This window comes from Cladophialophora carrionii (genome assembly GCF_000365165.1).
Source record: "Cladophialophora carrionii CBS 160.54 unplaced genomic scaffold supercont1.1, whole genome shotgun sequence".
Taxonomy (NCBI): Eukaryota; Fungi; Ascomycota; class Eurotiomycetes; order Chaetothyriales; family Herpotrichiellaceae; genus Cladophialophora; species Cladophialophora carrionii.
Window position 1 is genome coordinate 3,223,871 of NW_008481816.1, and position 17,410 is coordinate 3,241,280.

Sequence of the window (17,410 nt, forward strand, 5' to 3'; positions counted from 1 at the left end):
AGCGCACATTGCGTCGCCGTCACAGAATACGTATTCTTCCAGCCTATACATGTGCTGTATCCACTATATCCACTGTATTTATTTATCTCTATCTCTATTTATACGCGGGATACTTTTATCTATACTCTCGCCTCCACCGCCTCCTTCACCCGCCCTACAGCCCACTCCAGCACCTGATGCATGCTCCAGTGCCCACCCCCAGGACACACGCTGATACCCTCTCCCTCGCACACCCGCTCGTCGAAGATCTCGGCGTCGACATTCCCGCCCTCGTACATCCACGCGTGATACCGGCGGTAGTTGGGCCAGACCAGATCCTCGACATATCCCGGCGGGTCGGTCCAGAAGCCTTCCAGCGTGACGTAGCCGGATCGGGCGGCCCGGCGGGTCAGCGTCTGGTCGCGCGTCGAGGGGATGAACAGTTTGGGATGCATCACGCTGTGAGTCAAGGCGTATAGATGATTCAGCTGCTCTTGAGAATGCGGTGACGTTGCTGTGGTCGTGGCCGTGGTCGTGGTCGTGGTCGTGGATGGAGTACCAGATGCTGATTCTGACGCTGACCCGGCCCCTGACGCCGGTGGAGGCGGAGGCGGATACAGCAGGAAGCCATCGACGATGTAGATTCTTATTTCTCTACCGTCGGTGCTTCCGCCCTTTCCTTTGTCCTCTGCACCGGACGCACTCGAGCTCTCTGGTGCGGGATGCGTCCTCGTCCTCGCGAGATCATCCAACCACGCTCTCATCTTCTCCTTCCATTCCTGCACATCCCGCGCCGACACGTGGCTTTCCCCCACGCTGTTCTGGTCCTCCTTGGAGATACTGTCCGCGGGCAAGGATCCATGCTGCTGGAGGTGTTTCAGCGTGTGTTCGAAGAGCGGCAGGTCGAGCGAGCCGACGCAATCCCAGTCCTGGAGTTCGCGGGTGCCGAATTGTTCCGAAGAAACAGTCACGGTCGGGACGTCCTTGTCGGTCTTGTACGCGTCGTCTTGGTGCAGGATCGCCAGACTGAGGCTCAGCGCTGGGGTTTCGAGGTTGAAAATCTCGCGCAGAAGCCGCGCGAGCGTGGTCTTGCCACTGGACGACGGGCCGGAGAGGCCGATAATGATGGTTTCGACTGGCCTCCGCTTTCCGGGCTGTGGATCGTTTTCTTCGGGCGTCGTGGCTTCATCGGCCTCGTGGTGCCGTCGAGCAATGGCTGCTAGTCTTTCCATGGCTGGGTGCGGTCGAGGTTTGCGGGATGTACCGGCTAATACCAGGAAGGAAACCAGCAATCCAGTAGATCAGTCCCATAGACTGGACCGAGCGGGGGCTTGGAGGAGAATGTACCTGTAAGTCTATCCTCCGCTCAGTTCGGATGCAGATCTTGCGAACCTCGCGGAGTGGACTATCGGCGCGGCGAGGAGAGGAAAACCCACAGGCCGGAAACACGATGATTCTGTCGTCGGATTTAGGGACTTTCAAGCACCGGTATACGGACTGAATCTGTCTTCCCAACGCCAGGCAGGATATATATATCGGTGGTAGTGACAAGAGATCTCGAGCCTCAACGATCGTCCACTGACGTCTCGGGAACTTTTGTTCCTCCTCATTGGAATTTGAGACATCGAAGCTTAATCTGCCGAGACAAAGCTTGGCCGAACTCTATTTGACTCTTGAGCCGCTGTCTGGTCGTTCTCATTCTCATATCATTACTACTATCTCTTCACTGCCTTTCAGGAGACGTCACGCCAGGCTGCGGAGGTAGCATGCTGGAAGACCCATCAGGGATACCCATTATGGGCATGGGTACGTGCATATGCATCGATACTAGCACGACCACACCGGCATTTACACCTCGTAAAGTGTTTATATCAAGAAGATGTACATGTCCTTAAGGATCTTGGCCGAGATTGTCTGGCACCCGATTCTACAGCAACCATCCTTACCTTAAGAGCTTGGAAGATCGTCGGCGGACTCGCGCGGACTAGTTCGAGTGGCGTGGGATGGACTTCGGCTGGAGGATTGTAAGGGCGTTATTCAAGTCGGTACAGGTCGATATACTGCATTTGAAAACAGAATGTTCTTATGCCTTGTGCCGCCCTGTGATGGGCATTGCAGACTGTCGACGGTTCTCCAAGACCAGCAGATAGTTGTCTGAAGGGGTCCTGCATCTATGCATCATATGCATGATACGTCGAAGCCTATGCCGCGACGCCACTCTCTCGTGCTGATAATGCTTGTCGCGGCTCCCTCCGACCGCTCTTCGTTACCCCTTTCCTCCACTTAGGGAAGATTTTTGGTGCATCGTCCAGGAGTAATGAAGCTGCTCTGGGAGATCGTCGGGCTGCGAAGTTGGATCGTATTCAATATTTGTCCAGCTGCGTTGTCGTTGTCAGCTGTCTGTACGCTCCCTTATTTGCGTGAGGAGCCTCGTTTGTCTCTCGAAGTCTACACACACGGATACAGTACCTCGCTGCATAAATACTGGGTACGTCCAGACAGACTGGTATCTGCAACATGCAAGAGACAACTCTTGCTTCGAGGAACCAATTGTGCAGGTGGATACAGAGCAACCCAATGCCCCTTTGAGCTCCTCTGTACTGTACCTTGTTCACACGTCCCTGCTCGTTGCATGCCATTGTCGTTGATGTCGTCGCACAGGGCTTGGGTTCCCTTTGAGTTGCCCTCATCCGGCAGAGCCTCGTACATGCGAGTAGCGAGATACTGCAGGCCCTACGTACCGCCCATGTTGGTGCTGCTTGCATACTGTATTTATCTTTGTGCGTACTCCCTACCACTAGCGATTCGTCACTGCTGGACCGTGGGAGCCGTCCCCCCAGTGGCCGGACACGCATTTCTAATGCAGACTTCGGGAACTTTGGGACACCAAAGATAGCATCTACTGCTTCACGTCGAGAATGATTACCGGCCATTCCATTTACGTCCCGTGAAGTCATGTCCTTTGGCCCCTCTATTGTGAACCGCGAGATACATCAGGAATTCGCGTGTTGCAAGTCCCCCGGCTCCTCATATTCACAAGGTCGAAGATGTCGAAGCTGGTCTTTCCAAAAACATTAGATTGCCCTCGGGGTAATCCCAGATCTATCAGCAAGCAGCGGCAAGAATCGATCGACATGACCTCCTGTCCTCGGTATCAATCCAACGCCCGTGCAGCAGCAGTAGCAGCAGCAGCAGCATCGTACTCCTGCTCATGAACGACCCCATTCCCCGGCGCCTAACAATGTTTTCCTCATCGCCACCAATTCCATTTTCATAAAGAGTCGACTTCGCCGTGCTCCTGCTCCCATGTGCCCCGTGACGCGCAAACTTCTTGAGCTCGTATGCTCGTGTCGCTTCGGGCGTAGTATGTCCAAGATGGCGAGGGATTCTGGTCGGCCCTTGCAGGTTGCATGACCACCGAACCCATAGAGACGAAGCTCGCAATATCGCAAAAGAAAACCAGACACAAAATCATATGATACAGAATCCTTGAAAAATGTCCACCCACCCATGTGCTCTATCGGCAGCACTTCGTATCGAAAATGCCAGCCGAGGACAACAGACAACGGCGGATGTTAGGCAGGAAAATGTCTAGCGACCGAGACATCCGAGCCGTGCGTGTTCAGAGATGCCCGTCGTCCTGTTCGTGAACTCCAACACCGACACCCAACCCCAGAGTCATTCCCACAGTGGGGTATATGTAACTTCAAATCATAAACAACGACGACCTATACCGGACTAGCCAGATCATGCGCGCTCCTCAAGTGCACCTGTCGTCTGATGCAGATCCCCCAATCTCGCGGCTCGCTTGACTTTCTGCCCGAATAGATCGCCAATCTGGCCATCCCGGACATTGGTATACTTTGAACAGAAGACGATGGTTCCTCAAAGAGTGCACCTCGTCGCGTCTTGTCTCATCGTCCACGTGCAGTGATTGCTGTGCGACTATGTCAGCAGATTGCAGCAGGACTGATCAGCGCACTCACACAGGGAAGCCGGCTTGAGCAACCGGCGTTTCCTGGTTGGTTTCGGCGAATCCGCCGCCTATGCGGATCCCTTCTGCCTCTTGCCGCCCACTTTCGGACTCGCCTTGACTTTATTCGCTCCATTCGATTCGCCTTGGGCATTTTCATCTTCGAGCTTGACAACACTAGCACGGCGCCTCTTGTTGGAAACATTGGGGCTTGTATTCGTACTGGGACCTTGGCTGCCGCTAAGATTCGACCCTTGAGCGCTCATCTGGTGCATCATTGCCACGCCCCCAACACCAGGGTTTTGTGCGGGACTGGGCGTATGCACAGGACCTCCCATCATAGGTGAGCCCTGGGCTTGAGGGACATTCAGATGTCCCATCGCCGGCGAGTTCATCATGTTGGGACCATTCATGCCGGGGTTCATTTGATTGGGAAACGCAATCTGCCCGTTGGCTGCTCTTGCCATTTGATTGAGTCGCGCGTTGTTGGCCTGTGCCATATTCTGCGCATTTTCCTGCGTGACGCGGAGTAACGAGTCTTTGGGCGAAATGCCTGGATGCTGGTGGTAGTACTCCATGAGCGGACCCATGGCCGTCATGACCTCGGCGATCTTCACACAGGTTAGTTGTCGTTCACTCATTCCACAACCCACATACCTCTAAGAACTGAGAGATGTGTTGCGGTACACCCCATTCTCCGACCCCCGAACTAGGTATCACTGGGCCCATGATCGGCCCATTACCCTTGCCTTGCGTCCGTTTGACATTCTTGTTGGTGATTTTGGGACTCTGCTTCATCTCGGGTGAGGAAGTCTGCAAGAGCGCATTCCGTGGAATGTACTCTTGCCATCCCGAGCAACTGATGTTCAGATGCTCGATCACTTGCATATCGTTGAACAGAACGCGGAGCTGCCCGGACGTCGTCACTCGCAGGTCGTTGTCAAAGACATACGTAAGACTCGCATTGCTGCTGGTGATGTGAACGCCGCCGTTCGCCGTCTTCGTCTGGGTGTGTTCATAAGATTGCAGAAGGATCTGCCTTACCCCAGCGGCAAAGTACGAGTGGTAATACCGCGCCAGCGAGGGGAATTGTAGCTGGAACGATTTATCGCCTCCGGACCTGTTACTAAAGAACTGCTGCCTCAATGATCCGAAAGGTGAAAAGAATTGACCGATGAGGTGTTCCCAATATTCCAGATCATGTGGTCGTTCTGGATTTGCCAGAAGGTCCTGATACATGATCAATCGCAGGATACACTGACCTCCAAAAGCGTCTTGTTTTCCGAGGTCGGACATCATCATGGTAGGAGGAGCATCCGGTTGCTGCTTGATCTGGGGTTCTTCTTCCGGTTCTGTCGTTTTCACAGGCGGGTTGGCCGGCTGAGTTTGCTGTGCATTAGGAGCGGGTTGTACTTGAGGGGGTTGTGGTTTGGGTTGCGCGGGTTGTTGCTGAGGTTGTGTGGTAGGCGGAGGTTGCTGAGGAGGCTGTGTCTGAGGAGCCGGTGTGGGTTGTGGTTGTGGAGGTTGACTGGTTTGCTCCTGTGAGCGTGTCATTTGCATTTGCTGCGCAGCCGCGCGCTGATTCTGAGCTGCGGCCGCCATCTGAATCGCGTGTTGTTGCGCGTGGGCCTGAGCTTGCTGCGCTCTGAGCGCTTGCTGTTGGTTGTGTTGGTGTTGTAGGCTCTGCATTTGGGGGTGGTTCGGATTCATTGGCATCTGCGGATGCATGCCCATACCCATCTTCATCTGTTGCAACTGTGCCTGATTAAAGCCCTGTGCGTTGGGCATACCCATCGGCATCCCTTGCCCTTGGGCCATCTGTTGCATCATGCGCTGGCGCGCCATGAATTGTTGTTGCTGTGGCGTGATCATGCCCTGACCATAGTTCATCTGCGGATGGTTCTGCTGAAACATGGCTTGTTGCGGGCCAAGATGCGCCATGGCCATGCCATTATGCATGGGACCGGGCGCGGGAGTCCCAGCACCGGGAGGCATACCGGTCACCATCGGACCTTGAGTGACCTGAGGCGCAGACACTCCTGGATGCATGGCCTGCATCATACCCGGCCCAGGCTGACCTCCCATGTGAGCGGCGCCAGGATGCTGCATGCCCATGGGATGAGCTGCAGGCATTCCAGGATGACCAGGAGCGATGCCGGCATGGTGGGGAAAGGGTTGGGCCATCATCTTCGGTAACGCTGACAGAGAATGTGTCGAAGCGCAGAAGAGATCGCAGTGTAATCACAATAGCCGTTACTATCCTCGTCCTTCTCTTATTCTTCCCGGCTCCGATTCCTTCGGCCCCACTTTAGTCGCCGGAAAGACGCTGTAATGTCGGGAACTGGAAAAGAGATGTCACATTTGAGTAACTTGATGGTCGAGTATGGTCGAAATGGTCTTCTCTCGCCTTCCGATGGGATGCCGCGCAGGTGTTTTGGGGAGATGTGGTATGGGGTGATGGTTTCCCCGGGGTCGAGTCGCTTACGGGGCTTTCTCCAAAGTGTCGCGACGACGAGGACAATCAGCTCATCCGACGGCAACAGTGGGAATCGGTGCGCGTGGACGTTTCATGTTCTATCCGGCATCATGAGAGAGGAGGAGGAAGTGTAGAAGCGAGGAGCTGTGTGAAATAAGTGATCCGAGTTGACTGCGGGCGTGGTTGCGGTGTTATCGGGCTGTTGCTGGTACCCGTGATCCGCTGATCCTGGTCCAGAGTCACGCCGCGAACGATGCGCGAATTAATGGACGGCGTGCCGGAGCGAAGGAGACTGTGCTGATGAAGCGAAAAAGAGCGACAGGAGAATAAATGCGCCAGTTGAAGCTATATCGCAACTCCGGTCTCAAGGACGAGAGCAAGGCGAGGCGGAGGTGAATAGTTGGTGAAGTCGCAGGTGCAGATTCAGGATCTGCAGGTGCGCAGGAGAGACAGACGGAAGATGCTGGGGGGAAGAGCCACCCACCGATGCATCGCTGGCGGCCCAGTGCCACTTGGCCCGCCAAGCAATCAACCTATTCCAGTTCGAGCACTAGCGGCTTGCTGTTTCAAAAATATATTTTCCTGCGACGACGCTGTACCAGCTCGAAGTTTCCTCCGTCCACTTCCTCTTCGACTTCGTGAGATGATGCTTCTCTCTAATCTTCGACAAAGGTGCTGACAGCACATTGTAGACGTGGTAAGCATGGTCTCCAGTTCTCACTCTGATCCCCTCTCGAAGATGACAAAACCGCAAATACTTCTTTCTGTCCTGAGTCGTCCTTGAAGAAACATTCGGACTGTCAACGCTGGACAGTCTGTTACTAGCCAGTATATCATGTCTGATGTTGTTACTCGCCTCCCTGTTCCAACACAATACGAGTGCGAGCTCTCTGCTGACCGAGTTTGCAGATCTTGACTCGTGAATGAGAATTCGCACGACCCTCACTTCCGAGCACAGCTATCCAGCGTAAGGTCCGTCCTCACTCCTCCCCTTCCGTCAATATTCCCTAGCACTACTTTCCTATGATGAAAACCATTCCATATTCGCAGTTTCCACGCTAGCCCTGGCATGCGAACCTACTTTAAGCCCAGGTCCCGGTGAGCGGCAATACTTCCTTGGATGACTTAGGAAAACCCAGTTGAACATACGATTCTACTCTTGTCGGATGATTCAGTCGCTGACTAGCCTTTCCATAGGTCATCTCACGTCCTTCACGCGGTCGAACAGTCTCGGGGCCGTGCCCTGTGGTTTCGTTGCCAACGTCCGGCCTAAACTAGTTAGGTTCACGAGAAGAACTCGAGTGAGAATAAAGCAGGCTCTTTGATTAGGGACTCAAGAAATTTTTCCTTTTGCTCGTCTTCCTACAAACATGCGCAGTCTGGGGCATAAATGATGCCGCTCAAGTACGATCAAATTCTCTGCCCCCTCAGGTGGTCATGACTGTTTTACGCTTCGCTTGGCCCTCTATGCACTTCGCCTGACCTCCACTGCTGCTCTTGGGCCGTTGAGCGGTGTCGGGGGTTGGGAGGAGGCAGCCTTGTTGTTGTGTCCGGCGAGCGAGCAGTTTTAACCCGCTGGCGTGCTGCCATCGTGCTAGACAGATAGCACGTGTTACTGTAGAATCGGCGAATGCCAGCTAGTTGGCCTCAAACCACTGCATCTGATGGGTGTTGGTCGAGCTTCGTAATTGTCATCCAATTGGATCTCCTGTCTTCCCTCAGCTGATAAACAATCCACCTGCCTGCCCCACCACCTTCGCGCTTCTCCTCGCGTCGATGAATAGATCTTCGCACTCTGCGACGTCGTCTGGGGAGATTTCTGGCCGCCCATTGACTTTTGCTAGGATACTGCTCGGTGTTAACAGCTGCAGAGCATACCGCAAGCTGACATTCGTGCCGTGCCGTGCTACCCTTTCCAGCGCCGGCTCTGATATTGAAAGACCCTCTGTCTTTGAGCGTAGTCGGATGATGGTCTGAACTTCTTGGGCATTGTATGGATGAGTGGGGATGATCAGAAGACGCGCGAGCAAGTCGGGAGGGACCCCGTGAGCGCCGGTTATGTCTTGTGTACCGCGAATGAGAGCGTTGCCCCGATTCGAGGCCAAAATGACAATTGGCGCGATCGGAGATTCGAGAGCGCGGTTGAGGTATGTGAAGCATTCGATGTCGAGCATGTGCACCTGAATAGCATGTCAGTATCTCTCTCCTCTCCTAGGGCTCGCTACTACGTACCTCGTCAATGAACAGGACACCGGGGACCAACTCGGCCACACCCTGATCGATGTACCGACTGACCACCTTGTTGATCTCGGCGCGGAGCTTGTCTGTGATCTCAGTCTTCTTCGGCTTCATCAGTTGGCCCATCATGCTCATAACATCCTGGCCACCCTGAGGTCGCGCGTTGGCCATGTCCAAGTCATGCAGAGTCACGTCTTGTACCACCTCTTTCTTCTTGTGGACTCCGCCCTTGGGGACGGGCACATATTCTTCGGCCTCGAGATCGAACTCGGTCGCGTAGGCGTCTGATCGGCCCACTCGCTTGCATGCGCCGGTGTTGGCTTCGATGTAGATGACGTCGCCTACCGTAACTCGTTCTCGCTGGATGGCTTCGTATATGCTCGGGTCTAGGCGTAGTTTCTTGGTGCCTTTCGCGGATTTGAGGGTGATGACCAGGTGGGAAATGGTGCGGCCGAAGCCACCCAACGGATTTTCTGCTTCTTCGGGGAGGAGTTCGGTCACTTCGCCCTCGTAGACTTCTTTTGTCTCGCGCACTCGCAAGCCTGGTTGAGGTTAGTATGAACCCGAACGCAGCCAAAAGCGATGCGCATACCGATGGCTCGTCTGAAATTCTCCATCAATGCCTCTGTTTTCTTGACTTCTGCGGAGTAGACCTCGCTGCCCACGATGGGACAGAAGGGTACTTTCGTCCCCAGCTCTTGCGAAACTGCCAGGGCCAGAGCTGTCTTGCCAGTACCAGGTCCGCCGGCCAACAGCACTGCTCTTCCAGACATCTTCTTCGCCTTGATCAGGTCCACGACCACGCCGCAAGCCTCGCGAGCGGCGGCTTGGCCGACGAATCCATGGCCCGACGGTTCTGCAGTGCCGTCTGGTCTCAGACCCAGGCCCTTGATGTGAGTATGTGCCGCGGTTCTGTTTTCGCGCGCATTGCCCTTGACTTCGCTAATGTTGACCATGGCGCCGGACGAGTCGCACAGAGGCTAAGGGGTCCAGATATACTGCTCCAGGAAGACAGGAGAAGCCCAAGAAGAAAGATGAGGTCAAGGACTGGCGTAGTAATGAATCGTAGTTGTCGCGTTCCTAGGAAAATGCAGTTGGAGCGCAGGCCCAAATCGCGCTAAAATTTGGGAAATTCAAATCGAACGAGACACACGCTTTCCACTTCCACTGTCCAGAATCACCGCCCTCGCACACACAGTGCGCTTCCCCTTGCTCCCAATCCCTCACCTCCTCTCCCGGCCTTCAGGCAGCTCGGACTTGGGCTTGCTTCGGAGATGGCGGCGCCGACCCAGATCACGAAGCTCCCAGAGGTACTCCGCAGTCCGAGCACGATCCAGTATTTCGCATACAGGCACAAGGTCAAACATTCGAATCCGTACTTCAAGCCCCGGTTTACTTTTAAGCTCGAAGACAGACAACATACTCTTCTGGCTGAGAACAAATGGCGACATACAGATCCCCTGATGCCGCCATACCCTTACGGGGAGAACATGCATTTCCCCGAGGCGAACTTTGGTCTGTACGGGGGTGCCACGGTGCAGTCCGGGAGTAAGATCTCCAAGGGCAGGAATAAAGGCAAGACACTACGGCATTGGTTTCCCAACGTGCGAGTCGAGACGGTCAGAAGTGAAGCCTTGGGAAGAGAGCTGAAGCTGCCCATCACCGCCCGTGTCATGAGGACGATCAAGAAATGCGGTGGCATCGATGCATATGTCACAGGCATCAAGCCTGCGCGAATAAAAGAGCTGGGGTTGCTAGGCTGGAAGCTCCGATGGCTCGTCATGACATCTCCCAAATACCGGGTCAAGCACGAACTGCAGCTGCAGAAATACAACCTCCCGAAGCACTACTCCCTGGAAGGCACCTTTGAAGATGCATGGAACGACGAGAACGTGAGAACAAAGATGATCGAACAACAAGAGGCCGCGTGGCAGGATTTGCGCCAGGCTGCTGAACGCTTCGAGAAGCATGTTCAGAGATACTGGGTCGACAACGGAGAAAAAGAGTCATATGAAATTCCCAAGCTAGAATCTCTCAACCGAGGGAGCCCCTACACTTTGAGTCTGCCGGAGCAATTAGAGAAACCAGATGTCGTTGAGGGGAGGTACAGGCGTGTCAGAACATTCGATGAGCATTTAACCCCGGCGACACGAGCTCAGTTGGCAGCGGAGGAGCGTGGCTCGGATACTGGAGGCCCTGCGGAGCCGATCGGGGTACTGGATGATGTGTCCGCACGTGTCGAAGATCGAATTGAAGGGATTACGATGAGCATGGAGGCCCAAGATCTCGGGGTGGATCCAACCGGAGACGACGCGCAAAGCATGGAAATGCGGCTTGAAGCAGTCAAGCAGATGATAAGGAATCATGTCCAGGAGAGTGAAGCTGAGGTATCGACAGTGAAGGCCGACAAGGAGTTGGACGACAAAGCGGAGATCTTGCTGGCAAATACTGCCGAGGACCATGTTGCCAAAATCGATCAAGAAGTTGTCGAGCGTAATGCTGAGCAGCACCTTGAAGCGGCCCGAGAGGAAATGAAGAAGGACAAAGGGCCTCGAAGAAAACGGACAAGTCAGAAGTCACCCTGATTTGACCGAATGCACAAAGCGATGAGCACAATAACACCCAGGCAATTGAGGTTGTAACGGGCGAGTACTGCAGCGAACGGTTAGACACTGTTCGAATACACTGGGTTGGTGTGTTCTTGCGTGAGCGGCAGCGATTGAGTCAGAACTAGGTTGAAAGGTGCCGAGCATCATCACACTGTATAATCAAGGGTCTGTACAAAAACCCCGTGGCCCGTTAGAAAGGGCCCGCGAACTGCGACGGTCGGCTCCTTAGAGCCTGTCCGCCAGAATATGGAATACTCTCTTGAAGTCTGGAAGATCTCCCACTATCATCTCAGCAAGTCAGTGCTGTTCCTTTTGTGACTTCACTCTCGGCTGTTGGCTTTCTAGACATCACAAGCAGGAGTCTCCGTTGGCACTGGCTCCAGCACCTGCTGGCAGCTGTCCTTTAGCCTCCATAGTCTTCCATCTGGCGAACAGATTTTTGAATGCCGATGGGTCCTGCGCTCCACTGACCTCCCAAACATCATTGATCTCGTAAAATGGGACGCCACTGATCCCTTTCATATGAGCTTCCTCGGCCATTTTATCGATCAATTCTCCATCCTTGCCGGATGTCAGGTACTCGGTAATCTCCTCCTTGGTGCCCAGGTTTGCCTCGAGTCCGACCTCGACGAGCGTCTCCAGTGTGGTGATATCGACCTCCTGCTCGAAATACCTCCGCCAGAGACCCAACATGACTTCATTCTGCGAGTGCTCGCCACCCTTGCCCTGGGCCCAGTATACAAGCCGATGTCCGTTCCGACTCGGGCCCGTCATGCCGCCAAACTTGAAATTCAACCCCTCGGCCTTGGATGTCTGCGTCATCATGGCTTCGATCTGTTTTGCGCGCTCGGGTCCAAATTTCGCGGCGTACATCTCCCTTCTCGGCCTCGAGGGCGCGGGAAACGGTGGTGGTGGGGGCCCATTTCCTGTTATTTGAGGTGGTGGCTGGAGATAGAATGGTAGGTATTTCAGACTAAACTTGTCGTCGGGATACTGCTTTTTATGCTCGGCAATGGCGCGGGACAGGCGATTATGGCCAATCATGCACCATGGGCACACGATGTCGCTCGTGATAGTGATGTTGTAGTTTGTCATTTTGGCGAAGAGGTGGCGGGTGGGTATAAAGCGCATGAGTAACAAAATGCTCCGCCGAGGAAGTGGGACTCGAATGGCCTTTTATATTGCCGATAGCTCACACTTTCGAATCCTTTCTGGGCCTATAGAAGTCGATCGGACGGGCGACGAGAACCGAGGGTGCCTCAAGAACTGATGGATTTGTCAGCCACTCCTGTCGCACGGAGGTGGAGTTCGGCTTCGGCTGTTCTGTTCCGGGCTCTTGAGGAGGGGAATAGATCCTCGCTGGCGCATCTAGTTTTGCATTGAATAACTCCGTATATGACCACAATTGTAGAATGACACTGCAGGCAGCAGCTGAGCATGGTCCGCTCTCGTTACAGATCAGTGGTTCCGGAGCCGGTCGTTGTGTACGACCAGGGCTGTAAGGGTCACAGACATCATTACGGCTATTTCAATAAAACCGACGACTTACACGTAGCTCAGACGGCCATGGGAAGCACATTGAGCTTTCCATTGAGAAAGCAAAGGGGTGGAATATGTAGTTTGAATGTCCTGCTCTGCCTTGGCCCCTGAACGATCAGGCTGCAGCGCCGCATCTCAGCCTGCAGGAAAAGCCGTGGTCTGACATTGGTGGCAACGGCTTTTGCAGCGGATCTCGGCCATGTATGTCTGTCTGACGATATTAATTCTCAATCTCTGCGAATGAGGCTCCCGTGGACTCGCAAGCCATTCATCGCACGAACATAAAAGCACCAATCCTCAGGCGCAACAGCTCTCTTCTCTGCGAAGATGTCGGACTGGTCTTCAACTCATGGCCATGGTGCCGATGATGGCGATGATCAACCATTTAATGTCCGTCACTTTTTCTTGGGACCTGGAACAATTGACGGTCATAGTCAGATCTCAGGCGAAGCTTCGCAGAAGCCGTATCCCTCGCAGCCAGATCCAGAGGTATATACCAGATGTATCCCTTATGACATTTCACTAAACATTTCAGACTCGCGGGCGAAGTGCAACTCCACGCTCTCCCGGCCGCTCAAACGACTCAGAATCTTCATTCGCGGAGCAGCAGCATACACCCTCACTTGATACGATGGATGACTATCTCGCTTTTGGAACCATTCGTCTAGTCCGACAATCAGATCATGGTGAACATGCCGCCTGGCGTATGGTCGGACCAAAGAACCCGATACATCCTCACCCAGAATTAACGAAGGGTGAGGCACGGGGATGGATCAGGACTACATTTCTTCCACATGTCGACGATCCTACCTACGCTTCATTGAAAGTCCATGTCTTGCCAGAAGATGTAAATCGAAGCAGCCGTGGGTCGATACAGCACCTTAGGAAGCTGCTGAAGTTGCTTGCCGATTTGATTGACACGTCTGTCGAGGCTTGGAATGGCAGCTTCGACCCGAATTCGCCCATGCAAACTTACAAGGAACCCGATTTCTCGCAGGAAGAGTCTCTTTTCTACACCTTCAATACCTTGTCTTCGCCACAGATCACTCTCGGTGACGCCGGAACACGTGTGCACGATCAACAGGCAATGGGCGATGTGTTCCAGGACAGCATCATCGGCCTCAAGACGCAGTTATACCCGTACCAGAAACGGTCGGTTGCTGCGATGCTACAGAAAGAGGTGCACCCTTCCAAGTCCCGTGATCCACGCAAGCCCCAGTTTCGAGACCTGAACGGTACTGAATTCTACTTCGATGTACATGAAGGTGTTCTTCTCCGTCACCCACATCTGTACAGCGAGTGTCGGGGAGGGATCCTGGCAGAGACTATGGGCTACGGCAAGACATTAATTTGCATCGCACTGGTCCTAGCCACAAGAGGTCACTATCCTGCCATCCCCGAAGGCAGGATCAGTGCCATGCCCGAAGAATATAACGAGCGGACACCAAGCCTACTCGCATTGGCTGCGAAGAAGATCAAACAAGCGGGGGTTCCCTGGAAGTCGCACTTTGCCGCGCTAGAAACGGAGGGATACCATTTCGACAGCTGCACGGCGGCCTTGGCCGAGTATGATGGTGAATATGCTGAACCCATCTTCCACCCTACCACGCCGGACCGCAAGAATAAGAAAAGGGAAGACTTCAGAATGCTGCGCCAGTCATTTGCCACGTTGCTTATCGTCCCGCCCAATCTGCTTGTGCAATGGCAGCACGAGATCAAGAAACACACTCATCCCGGTGCACTTGACGTCCTTGTGCTCGACTCCACAACGAAGGACATACCGCCCTGGAAGTCGTTGATGAAGTACGACATTGTGCTCATCACGAAAGCTCGATTTGAGCAGGAGTACCGAGACGATCACCTCAACCAGGGTAGGCAGTTCAAAGGCTCAGAAAAGTTCCGCTCACAACTGACCGAAGTGCGATGGCTACGCGTAATCTGTGATGAAGGCCATGGCTTCGCAGGCTCAAGTTACAAGACGCACGCCGTGGCTATGCTTGATAAGATGTCCATCGAACGTCGGTGGGTCGTATCAGGCACACCGTCGCACTCTCTCCAGGGAGTTGAGGTCAATCTAGCACTGAACGAGACTAATGACAACAACGAACCATCACGCGACCACTCGATCAGGACCGCCTTGGAACGACGGAGGGCCAAGGAGGCAGCAGATGACGAGCTCAAAGATATGGAACGGCTGCGTGCCATCGTCGTCAACTTTCTAAAGGTACAACCTTGGGCAAATCAGAAAGGCGCCGACTATGCCGACTGGAAAAAATACCTGCATCCGTTCGACGCGTCACAAAATCGACGTTTTGCGCCTGCTCTCAAGGCCATTCTCCAGTCGCTAATCATCCGACACCGAATTGAGGACATCGATGTTGATCTGTGTCTGCCTCCACTTCACAATACCACCGTGTGCCTCGAGCCGAGCTACTATGACAAACTCAGCATGAATCTTTTCAGAATGGTCTTGACCTCCAACGCCGTCACCTCCGAAAGAGTAGACGACGACTACATGTTCCAGCCCAAGAACCGCAAATATCTGGACGAACTCATCAACAACCAGCGACGCTCAAGCTTCCACTGGGTGGGTTTCACTACGCACGAAGTCGCGGAAACGCTTAGGGTGAGCAAAAAATACCTGGACGAGCATCTTGACACCATCTCCGATGGCGACGGTGCGCTCCTGACAGAGGCGATCATGAATGGCGAACGCGCCCTGAACGATTCGGGCTGGAGAGCGTTCTCATTCTACCACGAGATAGGAGTCTACGTCAAAGATTTCCCCGACGCTGCGGCGCAAGCTTGGGCGCTGAACGGCGAACCATCCAATCCACTCCTTCTTGGCACTAAGCAAGCCCGAGAAGCACAGCAGCATGTCTTGAAGCATCTTGAAAGCGGCGATCCTAGCTTCGGTCTTGTGGGAGCAGGCATTCGAGCGATGTTTGCAGCACGCGAGCGAGCCACCGAGGAAATGAAGGCTCGAGAGAAAGCACGGCCCAGTCCGAATGGCAAGCCTCCAACAGCCGGAACCGCAGAAGAACCCAAGATCAAAAATCAAGCAGCAACATTCTCATCTCCTGTCCGTTCCTCCAAGGCCGAAACGCTCCTGGCTGCTGGTCACAAGCGCATTTCGTCGACGATGGATGCTGCGGTTACAGCGTCTCTGGCCAAACCCAAAGTCATCGGCTTCACATCCGCAAAGTTGAACTACCTGTGCTCACGCGTGCTGTTGTTACAGCGAACCGAGAAGATCATCATCTTCTACGACTCCAACAACATTGCCTTCTGGATTGCCGAAGCCCTCGAGCTGCTCTCCGTCAAGTTCCTCATCTACGCCAACACGTTGGCCGTGGCCCGTCGAGCAGCGTACCTCGCAACGTTCAACCAATCAGGCGTGTTCCGTGTGCTGCTCATGGACTTGAAACAAGCATCCCACGGCCTCCACGTCGCTGCGGCTACCCGCATCTTTATCGTGTCCCCCATCTGGCAGCCGGACGTCGAATCCCAGGCGATCAAGCGCGCGCATCGAATCGGACAGACACGTCCCGTCTACGTGGAAACGCTAGTCCTGAAGGGTACACTTGAGGAAAAAATCCTCAAACGGCGCCGCCAGATGAGCAAGGCCGAGCTGGTCAAAGCCGAAAAGAGCCTCCTGGACGACGACACGATGAATGGCGTCATCCGCGGCGAGGGGTTCCTGAATATTACGGACGACGAGAAAGAACGGATGAAGGGCGGAACCCTAGACGAACCGGTCCCACTGTTTGAACGACGCGACGGACCATTTTCTACAGATGGAGCCGAAGACAGTGATCTGATTGTAGGCCTCGAGATTGAACGTGCTCGGAACAAACGCAGAAAAACACCAGCAAAGAGGACACGAAAGGACTATGACAGGGGACCGGAAAGGACCGTCGCGTTTGGCGCTACAGACACGCTGCCGCTGTCGCCGCCAGTTACGCCAGCTGCTCAGCCGAGGTCATCGATCTTTGGGGGTGGTAATGGTATTGGTTCCCCCGTCGCCACAGCCAGGCCGAAGAAGGCCGTGGGATTTATGATTGAGACAAACACCCCCCCTGCTTCTGGATCGGATTCCAGTTCCGGTTCTGCTGCGAATCATGGCGCGAGTTCTGGTCCTGGTACCGGTCCGGGTCCTGGTCCCAGCCCCGGTTCCGGAGGAATGGTTACCTGAGTTCCTGCTCCTCGAGCCCGATTTACTGGGGAGATAGGACGCGGACACTGACAAGAGCCAGAAGCCAAAATAGATCATCGAACTTGATTAACTTTACAGTGCATTGAACAGAGAGATTCGAAAAAAGGCACACCGAGGCCGTTCACGACGCAGACGTGGGCTTCAATCATGGCGGACGTAAGATTTTAGAACGAGAACAAGACTTACACCCGGATTATGCTTGAGCATACTTATACCATACATCTCTAGAGTGAACTGGAACGAATGATGAGAGCTACATGTCAACATACCACATACTACATACCATGTACCACATCACGAGCCGTTAATGAGCAGACACTACAATAAGAGCTCGTGATACCAGATGAACGGGTCAGAATAAATCTGCCGTATAAGGACCA

The 17,410-nt window shown here is 54.0% G+C and overlaps 6 protein-coding genes across 6 annotated transcripts; 2 read left to right on the forward strand and 4 right to left on the reverse strand.

Annotated features, from left to right (window-relative positions):
• Nucleotides 1-119: 119 nt before the first annotated feature.
• G647_01142 (uncharacterized protein) lies at nucleotides 120-1,211 on the reverse strand (the record flags this gene model as incomplete). Its single annotated transcript, XM_008724543.1, has 1 exon — nucleotides 120-1,211. One exon carries the CDS (start codon nucleotides 1,209-1,211, stop codon nucleotides 120-122), a length of 1,092 nt encoding a protein of 363 aa, XP_008722765.1.
• A 2,812-nt stretch (nucleotides 1,212-4,023) lies between these two features.
• G647_01143 (uncharacterized protein) lies at nucleotides 4,024-6,139 on the reverse strand (the record flags this gene model as incomplete). Its single annotated transcript, XM_008724544.1, has 2 exons — nucleotides 4,024-4,563; nucleotides 4,610-6,139. 2 exons carry the CDS (start codon nucleotides 6,137-6,139, stop codon nucleotides 4,024-4,026), a joined length of 2,070 nt encoding a protein of 689 aa, XP_008722766.1.
• Nucleotides 6,140-8,146: 2,007 nt separating this feature from the next.
• G647_01144 (RuvB-like helicase 1) lies at nucleotides 8,147-9,622 on the reverse strand (the record flags this gene model as incomplete). The annotated part of the gene is made up of 3 exons (XM_008724545.1): nucleotides 8,147-8,608; nucleotides 8,661-9,208; nucleotides 9,259-9,622. The coding sequence occupies 3 exons, from the start codon at nucleotides 9,620-9,622 to the stop codon at nucleotides 8,147-8,149; spliced, it is 1,374 nt and encodes a 457-aa protein (XP_008722767.1).
• A 318-nt stretch (nucleotides 9,623-9,940) lies between these two features.
• Nucleotides 9,941-11,251, forward strand: G647_01145 (uncharacterized protein; the record flags this gene model as incomplete). The annotated part of the gene is made up of 1 exon (XM_008724546.1): nucleotides 9,941-11,251. One exon carries the CDS (start codon nucleotides 9,941-9,943, stop codon nucleotides 11,249-11,251), a length of 1,311 nt encoding a protein of 436 aa, XP_008722768.1.
• A 372-nt stretch (nucleotides 11,252-11,623) lies between these two features.
• On the reverse strand, nucleotides 11,624-12,370 carry G647_01146 (uncharacterized protein; the record flags this gene model as incomplete). The annotated part of the gene is made up of 1 exon (XM_008724547.1): nucleotides 11,624-12,370. One exon carries the CDS (start codon nucleotides 12,368-12,370, stop codon nucleotides 11,624-11,626), a length of 747 nt encoding a protein of 248 aa, XP_008722769.1.
• A 1,075-nt stretch (nucleotides 12,371-13,445) lies between these two features.
• G647_01147 (uncharacterized protein) lies at nucleotides 13,446-17,009 on the forward strand (the record flags this gene model as incomplete). The annotated part of the gene is made up of 1 exon (XM_008724548.1): nucleotides 13,446-17,009. The coding sequence occupies one exon, from the start codon at nucleotides 13,446-13,448 to the stop codon at nucleotides 17,007-17,009; it is 3,564 nt and encodes a 1,187-aa protein (XP_008722770.1).
• Between the last annotated feature and the right edge of the window lie 401 nt (nucleotides 17,010-17,410).